Below are 16260 nucleotides of genomic sequence, written 5' to 3'. Positions count from 1 at the left end.
CACCAGTTTACATTCCCACCAACAGGGTAGGAGGGTGCCCGTCTCTCCACACCCTCACCAGCATCTGTAGTCTCCTGATTTGTTCATTTTAGCGACTCTGACTGGCGTGAGGTGGTATCTCAGTGTGGTTTTGATTTGTATTTCCCTGATGATGAGGACTGCTTTTATACCTTCATTGCTTCCTTTCTTCCACTTTCTTTGGATTTAGTTGGCTGCCCCTTTTCTTGCATCTTGTATTGAAAAGCTTAGATCATTGATTTTCAGCTGTTCTTCTTTTGTGATCTGCGCACGTAAATCTATGCCATTCTTGCTGAGCGCCGTTTCAGCTACGTTCCCCACATTTTGATATGTTGTGTTTTTAGGTCTATTCAGTTCAAAGTGGTTTCTAATTTCTGTTTGTGGTGTCTCTCTTGGCCTATGCATTATTTAGATGTGTGTTGCCGAATTTCCAAGCACCTGCTGAATTTTTTAGGTACATCTTTGTTACTGATTAGTAGTTTTATTTCACTGTTGTCAGAACACATACACTATATTATTTTAATTGTTTTAAAGTTTGAGACTTGTTCTGTCGACCAAGTTATAGTCTATTTCAGTAAATATCCTGGAGGTCCTTGGAAGGAATAAATATCCCACAGTTCTTGAGGACTGTGATTAGTCCAAGCTGGTTAATTATGCTGATCAGATCTTCTGTGTCTCTGCCAACATTTTGTCTGTGTGTTCTGTTATTTACCCAGATATCTTGGCAATCTCTGAGTGTGCATTTGTGTATATCTTCTTGACATTATGTTAGTTTTGATTCATATATTTAGAAATTTTCCTAAATGCTTGTTTATTTTTGAAGGGGAGAGAGAGAATGAGAGAGGAGGACAGAGGATCTGAGGTTGGCTCCTTGCTGTCAGTGCAGAGCCCGACGCGGGGCTGAAACTAATGAAACTGTGAGATCATGACCTGAGCCGAAGTCTGATGCTCAATCTATTGAGCCACCCGGGTGCTCCAGAAGCTATTTATAAGCTACATGCAGACTTAAAATTATGTTTTCCTGCTGACTTGGATTCTTCATTCATAAAATGTCCCTTATTATCTCTCACCCTTCTTGCCCAGATATTAAAGTAGGGACATCAGGGACACCCAGGTGGCTCAGTCGATTGAGTGTCTGACTTCAGCTCAGGTCATGATACCACAGTTATGGGTTTGAGCCTTGTGTCGGGCTCTGTGCTGGCAACTCGGAGCCTGGAGCCTGCTTCGGATTCTGTGTCTCCCTCCCTCTCTGCCCCTCCTCTGCTGGCGTTCTGTCTCTTTCTGTCTTTCTCTCAAATATAAATAAACATTAAAATGATTTTAAAAAATAAAGTAGGCACGTTGGCTTCTTTCCCTTAGTGTTTTCATGGAATCCAATTTCTTTCATACCATTCATTCTTTTGCATTGAACCTGTGGACATCTTTATGTTTAACGTATGTTTCTTCAAAACAGCATGCAGTTGGTGTGTTTTTGCTTAGCTCAGTTTCACAACCTCTGCCTTTCATTTGAGGTGTTTCGTCCACGTACATGTCATGCATGTGATGCTAGAATTGGGTTTTTATTCTCTCTGTTCTGATCTATTTCTCCTCTCTTGCCTTTATTTTTGTTATTAATAAATATTTTCTATGATTCATTTTTCCTTTCCATTAGCTCATTCTGTTCCTCAGGTTTTCAGTATTTACCCTCGAGATTTAAAAATGTATCAATTAATTATTTAAATGTACCTTCCTTACCTTTAGCACTTTTACCCTGTAATACAGAAGTCCCAAGTAAATGAATAATTATTAATGAATAATGCAAACATTGTAATAGTTTATCTCCATTTACCCTTCCTTCTTTTCTTCATTTTTATCACATAAATTATGTCCACAGGTAATAAATTTCACAAGGTGTGGTTGCTATTGTTGTTTAAAACAAGAAATGACCCTCTACATTTACCCATATCTCCTTGGTTCCGGAGCTGGGCATTCTTGCTGGAGTTCCTGAGGATCTGTTTTCCTTCTGCCTGAAGAACTTGGTGATTTCTCCTGGTGAGGATCTGGGTTCAGAAGTTTAAGTAGGCAGATATTTCCCCCTCTTTCGGCCCTTTGAAGGTCGCATTTCATTGCCTTCTGCCCCCCGTAGTTTCAGTTCAAACATTGGTTGTGTTTGTCATAGTTTTTGTTTTTGTTTTTGCTTGGTTTTGTGTTTCTGAAATCAATGTGTTATTTTATCTCTGACTGCTTTAAGACTTCCTTATTATCTCTGGGTTTTGGCAGTTTGACTGTGACGTGCCTGGCATGGTTTTACTTATATGGACCCTGCTTGCATTTTTCTGAGCATCTTAAAATTGTAGATTCAAGTGATTTTTTATCCTATGTGGAGAATTTTGGTTCATTATTTGTTAAAATATTTTGTTCTGTCTTATTTTTCTCTCATTTCCTAGAAATCCAGACTTTTTGACTATATCTCACATCTTTGGAAACTGTTCTGTTTTTCCTTTTTAAAAAAATATTTGTGCATTCGTTTGGATTTTCTATTGATCTGCTGTTTCGTTCACTAATTCTGTGTTCTCTTGTGTCGTATCTTCTGATAATTCCATCTAATCAGTTCTTCATTTCATTTGTTCTATTTTGTGGCTCTAGAATATCCATTTTATCCTTCTTAAAGAGATTATGATTCTCTATTGAAATACTACCATCTTTTCATTCATTTCATCTATCTTTATTAAAATTTTTTTTAACCTTTATTCAGTTTTGAGAGACAGAGCATCAACAGGGGAGCGGCAAAGAGGGAGAGAGACACAGAATCCGAAGCAGGTTCCAGGCTCTGAGCTGTCAGCATGGAGCCTGATGAGGGGCTCAAACCCACAAACCATGAGACCATGACCTGAGCTGAAGTCAGATGCTTAACTGACTGTGCCACCCAGATGCCCTAATCTTTCCTATATTTTTAAAAATATATACTCAGAGTTATTTTGAAGGTCTTGTCTGCCAATGCCAATATCTAGATATCTCTGGGTCTGTTTTTATTGACTGTTTGTTTCTTGGTCAAGTCCCATTTTCCAGCTTCTTTGTGTGTCTAGTAATTTTTAAACACTTTTTGTGTTGGACATCATGCAGGATAAGATGTGGTGGAGATTCCTGATTATTAGCTCCCTCCAAAGGATGCTGAGTGTGTTTACTCTGGCAGGTAGTAGGATGATCAGCAGACCAGATCATTCCTCTGCAGGTGTATATGAGTTTCAACCCAGTCCTAGGGCCTGATTTTCCTCCTACTGTGTGGACCTTGATCCTGGGGCCTCGCCTTTCAGTGGCTGCACCTGAGGCCCCTGACTATTCACTGAGGACACTCAATTTGGGCTCGGCCGGAAGTAGGCCATCTTGGTGACTAAGTGCGATCGCTGAAGTCTCTTCAGCCTTTGGCCTGCCAGCTTCTCTCCTCTGTGAGGCCCCAGAGTCCCGTACTCTGCTGCACAGCTTAGCATTCAGCCCGGGACCCAAGGGGGCATTTCTAGGGCAGTACGTGGCTCTCTCCTTCTGTTCCTTTGTTCCACAGACCCCACTATCAGAGCACCTCTGAACTCCAGCCTCTGAGCCCTCTATCTAACAGGACCACCATGCAGCCTGGGCTGTATTCCCGCCTCAGGCTTTGGGAAATGCTCCAGAGAGAAATCCAGGGAGAAATGGAGCTCATCCTTTTCCTCAAGGATTGTAGCCCTGCCTTGGCTGCCATTCAGTGCTTGCAAAGAATTGTTTTATGCATTTCCCCAGATTTTGTAGTTGTCCCGTCTCAGCTGGTCAGACCTGCTAGGGACTGGACTCAGAGGAGAGGGATATCACACTGAGCATTTCAAGGTGGGAAAGAAACAGCAGACAGAGAGCTTTTCAGGCAGAAGGAGAAGGAGGTGTCAAGGCCCTGGGGCAGGAGTGAGCCTGGCTCGCTGGAACGTCAGAGGAGCCGGCGTGGTGGGATCACGTGGGCAGGGTGGGGTGTGGCGTGAGATGAGGCAGAGCAGGGACAGCCTGCAGCCCCCGTTAGGATCCTCTGTCAATGCAGTGGGAGGCTGCCGGCGGGCTTGAAGCAGGAGAGCAACATGGTTCAGTTTCTTCTGTAAAAAGATCACTGTCGGCTGTGAGGCAAAGGGCCAGGGGGATACAGGGGAACCGTCAGGACGACTTCACAGGCAAGACGTGATGCCGAGATGTGAAGCCAGGGAGGAGGGATTTGGCGCTAAAAGAAGGGAGGATTCCAGACAAAACCAGAGTGGAAAGAAATGAGGTTTGTGGATGCATGGGAGGCAGAGGGTGAGCAAGCCTCCCCTCCATCATCCTAAGTCAACACTCGATCATGCTGTTCTTTTGCTTAAAATCCTTCTGTCTCTTCCTCCTGCACTTGGTGTGAACTCCAACTTCCCTCTGGTGCATTCGTTATAATCCGGGCTCCAGGAGCCTTCGCTACTGCTGTGTACGTATGGCCGTGTACGTCCTGCACTGTGCACACTGGCGTTCTTGCTCTGCCCCTCCTCGACCCCAGATTCCTCCTGGGTCCCCCACTCAGCCTCAGGTCTTCTTTGGGGGGCTGTCTCCTCCCAGCACCCCAGGGTGGGCTCAGGGCAGAGGTGTCCATTTTCACAGCCTGTTGTGGCTCATTGTGGGGCCTTTTACACCACGGAAGTCAGCAGACGCTACCATTGTGATACATTCGCCACCGCACGTCTGGGTGCATCTGGTTTTGTGCCTCCTGGCTTCCCTTTCCACGCTGTGTCAGTCTCCCCCAGGACAGAGCTCCCTGAGGGCCGTGTGCACATGGCTCTCAGCCCAGGCGGAGACAGAACAGTGGGAACAAGTGGGTCACGGAGTGGTTCACAAGGCTGCGGGGCGTGCGGTCCCACGTGGCAGGCAGGGCTGGCTCCCACCCCACACTTCGGTTCTCTTTAGAACGCACTGGGGCTTTTCTCTTAGGATCCTTGGGGCGAAGCCCTCTTCCAAGTCATGGAGGGAATGGGCGGGGGGAGGGGGACGCAGCAAAGGCACCCAACTTCCCAGAAAGGCCAAGTTGTTTTCAAGTCTTCGAGCCGGATTCCATGGGACCATTCGGAGGACCCATCTGTTCTTGACAGGGCCCAGCCTGCGCGTCTTGGGCCCACGCTCTGTGCATTTCTATTAATTAGAAGAAAACCACATTCTGCTCTCGGATTCCTTGCTAACGAGGGGGAGGCCCCATGAGCTGCGAGGCGTGTGGGGTGTGTCCTCACCCGGTGTTCTTCCCTCCCCTCCCGGCAGAGTGGCTCACACCCCGGCCAGGTGCACGAGGCAGAGGTGACCTTCCCAGGTGACCTTCCCAGGCTGCCGCAGATGAGAGGTGGACAGCCACCACTGGGGACACGAGTCCGGAAGCCTTGGAGCTTCGGGCTCCTGCAAATGGAGCCTGGTGACTAGCAGCCTCAGGCCGCTTCAGCACGAGGATTGGGAACTGCATGATACTCTGGGCCCTGGACCCAGAAAAATCCCAGGGAGGGACTCAGAGTCTATGCAGTGGTGATGTGGAGGGGCTTTATCAAGCCTCAGCTGCAGCAGCAGAATCTGAGAATGAGCTGGGCACTCAGCACGTTGCAGAATGTTCCACGTGTGCGGACAGCTGTGCTTTCAGCGTTCTCTACGAATACGGAAAATGCTCCTGACTTGATAGTGAAGGGGAAAAGCAGGATACAAAAGATAGATACGGTACGTTAAATGTTACGTAGGGAAAAAAGTGTGTGTGTGTGTGTGTGCGTGCGTGCCTGAGTGTGTGTGCGTGTCTGTGCGTGTGTGTATATAACTAAAAATTAAAACTTTAGAATCCAGAAGCATCGGAGGGTGGGGGTAGACCGTCATTATTTCATCATCCTCCCCAGAGTACTAAATTACCTCTCCTTCCCCAGCTTTCTGCCTCCCAGAGATTCCCCATAACGTCCGTAGGAAAGCAGCACATGTCTGACCCAGAAAGAGTGAGAGACCATTTTGTGCTCATTTAGGAAAAGAGGGAGAAATGCAGTACCCTCTTTTATGTCAACAGATGACGCTTTGATGTAACCAGCGTCACATCATTGGATTTGAACCTTAAGTTCCATTCATTATACTTTTTTTTTCAGCAGAGTGGTGAGTGAAATCGATTGAAATAGATTCTGGAATGCCATGCCATTTTGCATATTTTTTGAAAATATGTGCAAAAGACATAGATATAGACATGTCTTTTTCATATGTGAGTGCATGTGTGAAAATCACACTCGAGAATGTTATTCTCTGATTCCCTAGGCTCCTCCCAACACCCTCCACTTCAGAAACCCAGTGTGGGCCATCCTACACAGGCACGGGTATAAGGAAGGACATAGCAGAAAGACCAGAGAAAATAGGCAGACAATAGCAATGCTTACTCTGGCTAATAGGATGGGGATCTATTTCTGCTACTTTATTCTCTAAAGTTTTTTTACTTGAGAAAAAAAATGTAAGCAGGACAAGAATTAAGAAAGAAAAGGGATCCTGTTCGTCTGTGAAGGCAGATTACTTCGGGAGATAAGCTAACCTGAGCATTTCATGCAGATCTGTGATTTCTACAGCCGCGGGACCTGGCGGCAGACGCCCCCAGAGAGGACCTCAGGCTGTGCATTGGGCGCCTCCAGCACCAGGTCCTGACCCTGCGCTGCCAGCTCAGGGACCAGGCGTCTGCCCACCGGGAGCTGCAGGTGTCACACGGGGAGGCCACCCGCCTCCGGGACCAGCTCAAGGGCGAGGTAGGCAGGACCCACACGCCCTTTCCCCGCCTGTAAACGTGATGTTCCCAGGCTCCAGGGAGTTTTGAGAATAAAAGGAAGAATTGGGTGAGAGTCCACCATTCCCAGCGGTTTGCTAGGACTTGTTAGGCGTCTGAAGTAAAGAGCAGCGCGGGGAAGGAATCCCTCCGCCCGGCTAACCTCTGTTCACCTAAAGGTGTTAATACATGCTACAGTTTTCTAGGAAGTCTAATAGGCCTGTCAACTGTTGCATAAATAAAAGTCCTTCCTCTGTAGGAATGAAATGAATGTGACCTTATAAAAGGGCAGAGAGATCCTTGTAGATTTGAAACTGATCCTTGGAGATTTGAAAGTATTCATGGTCTTTTTCTTAATGTTTATTTATTTATTTTTGAGACAGAGAGAGACAGCATGAGCAGGGGAGGGGCAGACACAGAATCCGAAGCAGCTCCAGGCCCCGAGCTGTCAGCACAGAGCCTGATGCGGGGCTCGAACCCACGAACTGCAAGATCATGACCTGAGCTGAAGTCGGAAGCTTAACTGACTGAGCCCCCCAGGCGCCCCTGTTCATGGTCTTGTCTGTGATGATGGAGACGTGAAACTTCATGAGTGATAGAATTACACAGAACTTAGTACACACGCATGCTTGTGCACGCACGCACGCACACACACACACACACATGCACACACACACACAGGACAAGTAGAACTGGAGAGACCTAAGATTGGAACACTGCACCAATGTCAGTGTCATTGACATTATAAGATTGTAATATATGATAGTTTCACAAACCGTTCCCCTGGGCGGAAACAGGGCAAAAATCTCTATGTTATTTCTTACAAGTGCATGTAAATCTTAATTATCTATTTTCTCAAAATGCAAAAAAAATTAGTCCTTCCCCCTCTTTGACCCCAACCCCTTATGACCTCCAGTATTTTTTCAAACTTATCTACTCATATTCAGTGTATGTGTGGATGGATATATACATACAGAATTATACCACCCCAAAACATTCTGCATCTTGATTTTATCATTTAATAAAAAATATTGATAATATTTCCATATCAACACCTACAAACTGACCTCATTAAAAAAGTCTTGCATATTATCTTTTCAAGAGGCCAAGCCATAACTTCTTTAGCCAATGCTTTGCTTGTGGAAATCCGAATTATTTCCGTTTCTTTGATCTACAAATAAAGCTTAGCGAACATTTCTATACCTCTGTCTTAGGATATGTTCCTGCTACATTTGCAAAGGAGGCAGAAATTCTGGCAAAGCAATTACTGGGTCAAAGGCTATGTACAGAACTAACTTTGATACATAAAGACAGAGCATCCTCCGAAGGGGCTGCGTCGTTTATGCTTTGACCAGGAATAAATGAGCGCAGTGTTTGCCCACACTTGTTCCCCTGATTGTTATCACACTTTACATGTTTTTGACAAGCTGATGGATGGAAAACACATCATCCACATTGTGATGTAATTTCTGGCTTCTTTCCCGTGCGGTCTCTGTATAATCAGATGTACTATACTTAGTCTCGTGTCCTTGCCACTTCAGAGACTTTGTGCCATGTATATATTTTGGTTTTTTTGCCTATGTGGTTATCTATTGGGTGGCTGTGGTTTTCATTTCCCTGTTGCTGGATCTGTGGTTTTTTCCATTAATTTATAAATGACTGTTTATATGCAAGAGCTCAGAAGACTGGGAGCACAATGGTCCAGAGTGGAGATATCAATTCCTTTTTTTTTAAATAGTTTATTGTCAAGTTAGCTTCCATATAACACCCAGAGTTCTTCCCCACAAGGGCCCTCCTCCATGCCCATCACCCCCCTTCCCCTCTCTCCCTCCCCCTTCAGCCCTCAGTTTTTTCAGTATTCAAGAGTCTCTCATGATTTGCCTCCCTCCCTCTCCCCAACTCTTTACCCCCACTTCCCTCCCCATGGTCCTCTGTTAGGTCTCTCCTGTTAGACCTATGAGTGCAAACATATGGTATCTGTCCTTGTCCTCCTGACTTATTTCACTTAGCATGACCCCCTTGAGATGTTGATTCTTAATACGCATCGCAGAACGCCTTCCCACACTGGCACCCGCTTCCAAAGCTGAGGTAATGCCCAGTGTTCTTCACCGTGTCCTCGGCCAGCAAGGGACGTATCATCCCTTTGTCCTCCTGTCACTGAGCTGTGACAATGGAACTCCAGTTACACATAGTAGGGCTCCTTACCATAGCTAGTGGATTTTGAAGGCTGTTTTCCATCATTTTCAATCTTTTCTCTCTCTCTGCCCTTCCATTTGAGTATTTCTTTCTGACCCATCTTCTAGTTCATACTCTTCAAGGGCATTGAGTTATTTATAAACCCATTATTTTAGTGCTTATTTTCAGGGATTGTATTTTGCAGTCCTTGTGTTTCCGTTTGGTTTCTTTTCTTACAGTTTTCAGCTCCGTGATGAAATTCTTGCAATACGATGATGGGGCTTTTCAATCACAGTTACCTTAAGATGGTCTCTGGCAGCCGGCTCACATGCCTACCAACCTCTCCGCAAGCTCGCGACATTCGCCACCGTCTGTGTGGTGACCGCCATCCCGCTGGGCACCAAGTGGCATCTCAGTGTGCTTTGATTTACATTCCCCGGCAGCTGATGATGCTCACCGGCCATTCATCTGTCTTCCTTTGGAGGAATGTCCTTCCAGAGCGTTTGTCTGTTTCCTCACTGGGTCGTTCACTTCGCTGCTGTTGAGGTGGAAGGGTCTCTAGTGTTCTAGAAACAAGTCCCACGTTAGACACATGATTGTACCCACCTGTTGTCTGTTTGCTCTCTTCGCATTCACGTTTTCGTGGCAAATGCCCCAGTCCATGGCGCACCACAACGTGTCCATGCTATTTCCTAAGCGGAAGCCAAGAGATGGTTGAACCCAAGCCTGGGAATATTATTGAGCACCTTTCGAATAGCAGTCGGCTTGGAGCAGCCATTTTGCACTTTGAATACAGTCAGGAAGGTATTGCCCCAAAATAGCTATCTAGAAATGTTCATGGAAGCCTGCCTGGGGAACAAAGAAATAATATACATCTTCACAAAGAATCAGTTAAACAGATTATGTTTCAGCCTCATGATGGAATAATATGAATGTGGTCCGTTTGCATGAATTGATATAGAAATCACACCATGATTTTATTTGATCTTATTTTACTTAATTTTAATGATTATTTATTTATTCTGAGAGAGAGAGAGCTCGGGAGTTGGGGAGGGGCAGAGAGACAGGGAGAGAGAGAGAGAATCCCAAGCAGACTCCGTGTTGTCAGCACAGAGCCCAACTTGGGGCTCAGTCTCATGAACCCTGAGATCATGACCTGAGCTGAAATCAAGAGTCAGATGCTTAACTGACTGAGCCACCCGGGCACCCCACAGTAACACCATGACTTAAAATTAAATGTCAATCCAAGATGTGAAACCTTTGAATAACAGTCTTGTATGTGTAGGCATTCTGATGGTGGGTGTGTAAGGCTGAAAACAGAATTAGAGGTCAGAAGGGGTTGGAAAGAGGAAAGAGGACTTTTATTTGTGTAGCTTTCTGACTACAGAGGGGACGAGAGGGTGAGGCACAAGTCCTCACACGAGAGCCGTCTCATTCTGTCTTATGATTCGGTGGGTCAGCGATTCGGACAGGGCGCGTTGGGCAGCCTGCCCCACAAGCATCAGTGGGGGTCCCTCGCTACTCAGCTGCGGGCGCAGCAAGGCTGGAAGGTCCAAGGTGGCTTTCCCCACGTGCCTACGCCTCTGCCAGTTCAGAATAGTGGCTTACATTCAGCGAGCTTTAACTGGATGTTCTAAGCACCGAACAGCAAACGATGCAGACTCTTGGCCGTAATCCTCACTAATGGGCTAGGCTCTGTTATAACCCCCACTTTACAGATGAGAAGACTGAGGCAGAAAGAGAGGTGATTTGCACAAGGTCACAGTGCCAGTGAGTGGCTGAGCCAGGATTAGGACCCAGGGTGTCTGGCTTGGATACCCAGAGGTTAACATGGCACCAGAAAATCGCTGGCATCTCTTCATGGGGAAGCCGGGAAGGCTTCCTTCTGGAAGGAAGAGGGAACAGAGCTGGCCCGCACCTGCAATCTGGCAGAGCTCCTGCGTAGCACTCAGAGCATCCCTCCCCACCCCGATCTCGCCAGGCAGGTGATGGGAAGGGCCCCCCTCCCTGCGGAGCCCCCCCCGCCATGGGAAGAGAGGGGACCAGAGCCCAGCTCACCGGGGAGGCTCAGGCTGTGTAAACGGGGGCTCGGTGTCATCAAACACGTTGGTTCTCTTTCAGCTTGAGGAGCTTCAGAAAAAGCAACATGAGGCGAATTCCGCTGTGGCTCCTTTGAAGGTAATATGCCTGTGAGATCCATATGCGATGTCTCTTTCAAAAAAAAAAAAAAAGACCTTAGTATTTTCCCCATCCTAGATACAGTTTATGTCTATTACAAAATAAATCTGGAAAGAAGAATGAAAGAGACAAATATCACCCCAGGTCCCCACGGGAACCTAGGGGTTTCGTATATTTTCTTCCAGTATATTTTACGTGTGTCCCAGGCCACACCACACCTCCTTGTCCCTGTCCTGTTTTCCTGCCCAAGAGCGTGACCCAGAGGGACTGTCCCCATCTGTCTGTCCCGACCTCTGAGGGGGCGGCACGTGCCAGAAAGTGGAGCCCTGGGCGAGAGGCCACGGCTCACACAGCGCCGTGCCCTTGCTCGGTCCGTCTGTCCGTCCTCCCTGCCCCCTCCTCTTTTGCATTATTGTCACCTAAACACCATGATGCCCATTTTGTATTAGAAAGGCTTTCCCCACGTAGCCAGATGGTTCTTTAGGACCGATTCCCAAGCAGCCCTACTGGCCAATGTGCTTTGCAGGTTGGTCGGAAGTGTAGTTGGGTGGAGATGACACACTTCACCTCAGATACGGCACCTGGATTTGGGGTGTGGACCCAGACGGCCTGACACCCTTCCTGGGCCGTCTCCGGGCAGGGTGCCCAGGGGGCCCCGGGCCCCAGGGACTCACCAGCCCTACCCACTCTGGGGCTTCAGTTTCCTTAGATGTTAACTCAAAAATGAGGGCTACGTGGGGCACCTGGGGGGCTCAGTCAGTTGAGCGTCCGACTCCTGATTTCCGCTCAGGTCATGATCTCGCAGTTCATGGGTTCAGGCCCCGCACTGGCTCTGCACTGAGAGTGTGGAGCCTGCTTGGGGTTCTCTCTCTCACGTTCTGTCCCCCTCTCTCCCACGCACGGGTGCTCTCTTGCCTTCTCCCTCTCTAAAATAAGAAAGAAAAAAAATGTGAGCCACACAATCCCTAAAGCCCTCCTCTGTCCCAGAGGTCCACGTCTGTCTGAGGCTCAGGTCTGCAGCTGCGACATGAAGTGACAGTGACCCCCCTGGGCAGCCCTCACAGCTCTGACACCGCATGGATGTCAGCGGTGAAAACGTGGAGAGTAAACCGTAAAGCTCTATGAAAATGTGAGGTTTTCCTCCCCTCTTGTTTTTATCATTTCCTGGTACTTTTTATGGTTTTTTTTTAAGTTTTAATGTTTAGTTTTTTTTTTTTTTAAGAGAGAGAGACAGAGTGCAAGCAGGGAAGGGGCAGAGAGAGAGAGAGAGCGAGCGAGCGAGCGAGAGAGAGAGAGAGAGAGAGAGAGAGATACAGAATCAGAAGCAGGCTCCAGGCTCTGAGCTGTCAGCCCAGAGCCTGATGTGGGGCTCAAACTCACTGGCCGTGAGATCATGACCTGAGTCGAAGTCAGATGCTTAACCAACTGAGCCACCCAGCGCCCCCTTACCTAAAGGAGGACCACAATCCATGCAAGCTACAGAGCCTGCCCTGTGTCAGGTACTCCACACAGATTTTGTCCTGAGATCCACAAGCAACATGTCCAGAAGGGGAGCACAAGCCCCGCTTTACAGATGGGGAAACTGAGGCCCCCAGATGCAGTGATTTGCCCATAATCACACAGCACTACTCCATAGCAGTCACAGTTTGACCCCAGCTCTGATGCCCAAGGCTCCCCTCTGCCGCCCTATCTCTGCAGGAGGTAAGATTCATGCAGAGCCCAAGACAGTCACTGTCACCATAGACAAAGCCTCCCTCTGTGGCTGCATGTAATTTGTTCAACCGATGCTGGCTGAACGCACACGGCCCTGATGTGTTGGGGTGGCGTGATCCAGGGACCCCGGGGAGCCCCAGCCTCCAGGTCAGACCACCCTCCTGGCCTGCCAGCTGGTACCAGGTGCCCAAGCATCACTGCCTGGGGAATGTTCCCAAGCCCCTGGGCTGGGCCAAAAGTCCATCTTCTGTTCTGATGGAGCAGGGGGCACCCCAGGAGGGAAGGAGACTCGCCCAGGGCCACCCTGGAACGAGGAGGGTCTGTCACCCCCCCCGACACACCCAGATGTGGGAAACCACTTCATGGTGGGCAGATCCCCTCTCACACCATGCGTGTCACAGTTCCCTCCCAGGGGCCATTCTGTGGCCTGCGACGTCACAGCGAAGGTGCAGGGATCCAGGGGAATGTCCGCTTTGAACTTGAGGAGCTCCCAGGCTATGTGGGAGACAGACCCAGGAAGCTTGGAGCCGGGCACAGAGGGAGAGCCACCCCCTTGCCCTGAACAATGACCCTGGTCAGATGAGCAAGTCGAGGTGTAGAGAGCTTGGTCACAGAGATGGTCAGTGGTGGGACCCAAGCTCTGAGCCTGGACTCCATCCGGAGGGCAGTGGGGAGCCCCTGGGTGGCGTGGCAGTGAGGCTACTTCTTTTCAAAGCTACTCCGGCTTCTGGGGGCAGGTGGTGACCACAGGGAGGGGGCTGAGCTAAGGCAGCACGGGGGAGTGGGGCACAGAGCAGGAGCCCGATGCCCCAGAGCCCAGCCCAGCTGTCCTGCCCCCGAGGGTGCCCTGCATCGCAGACCCCCCTGGAGCGCCTCTGCTGCCCCCCTCGCAGGCCAAGCTGGCTTCTCTGGTCCAGAAGTGCAGGGAGAGGAACTGCCTGATCACGCACCTACTCCAGGAGCTGCGCGCACACGGGGTGGCGGGTGCCCTGCTCTCCGAGACGGCGCGGAGCATGGTGGACGACGCGGCGCTGGCTGAGTACGCGGCCACCTTCCTGGCTCCGGGGACCCCAGAGGTAGTGTCCACAGCTGGAGCTGTCCCTCTTCCTCCGGGGGCTGCGGGCACATGGCCTGCCTGTCTGCTGGCCTGACCTGAACCGTCTCTCCCTCCCTCTGTGCACTGGGCCCACCCAGAATATGCCCAAGACTCGGGCTGGCACCTGTGCTCCTGGCTGGGACAGGAAGGCGATCTGGGCATCCCCGCCCTTAATGCGCTCACAACTCGGTGACACACGAAGAGCATTACCTCTGTGTCCTACACGCACTGAGCCATTTATTTCACCAGGTGGTTCTTGCACGTGCGCCTCAGGGCCTTAGCACCTACTGTTTCCTCTGGCAGCATCCTTGCCTGTCCCGCAGTCTCCTATGCGTCCTTCAAGGCACAGCGCAAGTGTGACCCTGTCCAGGGAGCTGTCCCTGAGTCCCATGGACCCCAGTTAGCCACCTCCTGTGTCCTCCATGGCGTGTGGATGTTCATGACGTGCAGCATGGGAGGCGTTTTCCCCTGCTGTTGTGGGAGCTCTGTCAGCGCTCTCTGTTGTGGCCAGTGGGGCTCCGAGACCATCTCTGTCTCCCTAGTGCCTGGCACAGAGAAGCTGCCTGGGGAATGCTGGTTGAGTGAATGAAATAATGAACGAGTTGAATGAGGATCTCCTTTCCTCATAGTCAACTGGAAAGGAAACTGAGGCCCAGAGAAGTTGGGAGGCTCACTCAAGGTCACACAGCCCCCAGGTAGTGTGGATGGTCCGGATGCTGGTTCTGACCCAGGTCTGGTGAGGCGTTCCAGGATCTGTGCCCAGCTCTGAACAGCAGTGCCCGGGATCTGTGGGGATGGTACACTGGGCGTTCTGCTGAGCATGCATGCACACACACACGCACACATACACACATGCAGTGTGCACGCGCTTCCTGGGCAACTTACTTCCTGCGGACCGACCAGCAATGCCCCTGCCAAACGTGGCTCCTGATGTTGTGAGGGCAAAACGTGGTCCCTGCCGTAGACACAGCCAGTCCTGGGTTCCACACTCCTGCACAGCAACCCAGCACCAGGTCTGCTCCCCCCGACTCGGCCCTTCCCAGCCCTGCTCTACAAGGCCAGCCTTCTCTGTCCCTTCCTTTCCCCCATAGTCATCAGAGGCCCCTGGTCCAGCCACCACACAGCCCAGGAGACGGAGACCAGGGACCTGCTCAGAGCCATGTGACCGTTGAGTCCAGAGCCAGAGTTGGAATCCGGAGTCCCAGACTCTCAGTCCTTTGCTCCTCTCTTTGCCTGAGCAGTTCAAGCCTTTTCAGAGACAGAATGCAGCTGAGGAAGGAAGTTGGCAGCATTGCACCGTCTGCATCTTGTTGGGCAGCTTTGCACCGTCTCTGTGTTGAGGGAAAGCAGAGTTCCAGGCTGTGGGATGCAGTACGTGTCACCCAGGGGCCAGCTGGCTGTCGCAGCAGTGAGAGCCCCACCCCCTATGGGCTGCTCTGAAACTAGAACTGAAACGTTCACTGGGATTGGCTAGGCTGACTCATAGTGACCAAATTCACAGAGACTGATGTATAAACCTTAACTCTAATGGATCCATTTCCTGTGAGAACTAGAACCATGTGCAGGCTGAAGTGTCCGAAGGAGAAGGGGGAAGAAGGTCACATCCTCTCCCCCTGCAGAGTGGAGTCGTCGGGAACGTCAAGTTCATGCATTCATTCCTTTGCTCGTTGGTTAGTCACTGAACATTTATAATCAGAAGGTCGTTTTGGAGGCTGGAATGGGAACAGGGAGAATCAATCGTGTTATCAGCCTGATTCATTCATTTCCTGTAAGGATGTGCTCCTGGGGCTGGACGACCTGAGGCCTGTCGGACGCAGTGGCCAGTTGTGTAAGCTTCTACTCTCTTCTTCCAAGGTGACTTTAAAAAAAAAATTTATTATTTTTTTAAAAGTTTATTGTCAAATTGGTTTCCATATAACACCCAGTGCTCTTCCCCACAAGTGCCCTCCTCCATGACTACCACCTCCCTCCCCCTGCCCCCTCCCCCTTCAACCCTCAGTTTGTTTTCGGTATTCAATAGCCTCTCTCTCTCCCCAGCTCTCTTTCCCCCTTCCCCTCCCTATGGTCCTCTGTTAGGTTTCTTATGTTAGATCTATGACTGCAAACATATGGTATCTGTCCTTCTCCGCCTGACTTATTTCGCTTAGCATGACACCCTCGAGGTCCATCCACCTTACTACAAATGGCCATGTTTCATTCTTTCTCATATCCATGTAGTACTCCATTGTATATATACACCACATCTTCTTGATCCACTCATCAGGTGATGGACATTTAGGCTCTTTCCATGATTTGGCTATTGTTGACAGTG

At 49.4% G+C, this 16260-nt stretch overlaps 1 protein-coding gene across 1 annotated transcript in view; it reads left to right on the top strand.

Moving 5' to 3' along the window:
* The window catches only part of C1H4orf50 (chromosome 1 C4orf50 homolog), a 53338-nt gene that overhangs the window by 26424 nt on the left and 10654 nt on the right, over positions 1–16260 (top strand). The window contains exons 9-13 of the mRNA XM_029952460.1: positions 5284–5417; positions 5514–5724; positions 6597–6770; positions 11084–11140; positions 13747–13929. Of these exons, the coding sequence (XP_029808320.1) occupies positions 5284–5417; positions 5514–5724; positions 6597–6770; positions 11084–11140; positions 13747–13929 (759 nt within the window). The remainder of the gene's footprint in view (positions 1–5283; positions 5418–5513; positions 5725–6596; positions 6771–11083; positions 11141–13746; positions 13930–16260) is intronic.

Source organism: Suricata suricatta, chromosome 1 (genome assembly GCF_006229205.1).
Source record: "Suricata suricatta isolate VVHF042 chromosome 1, meerkat_22Aug2017_6uvM2_HiC, whole genome shotgun sequence".
NCBI classification, from domain to species: Eukaryota; Metazoa; Chordata; class Mammalia; order Carnivora; family Herpestidae; genus Suricata; species Suricata suricatta.
This window is presented reverse-complemented; position numbering and strand designations above follow the sequence as displayed.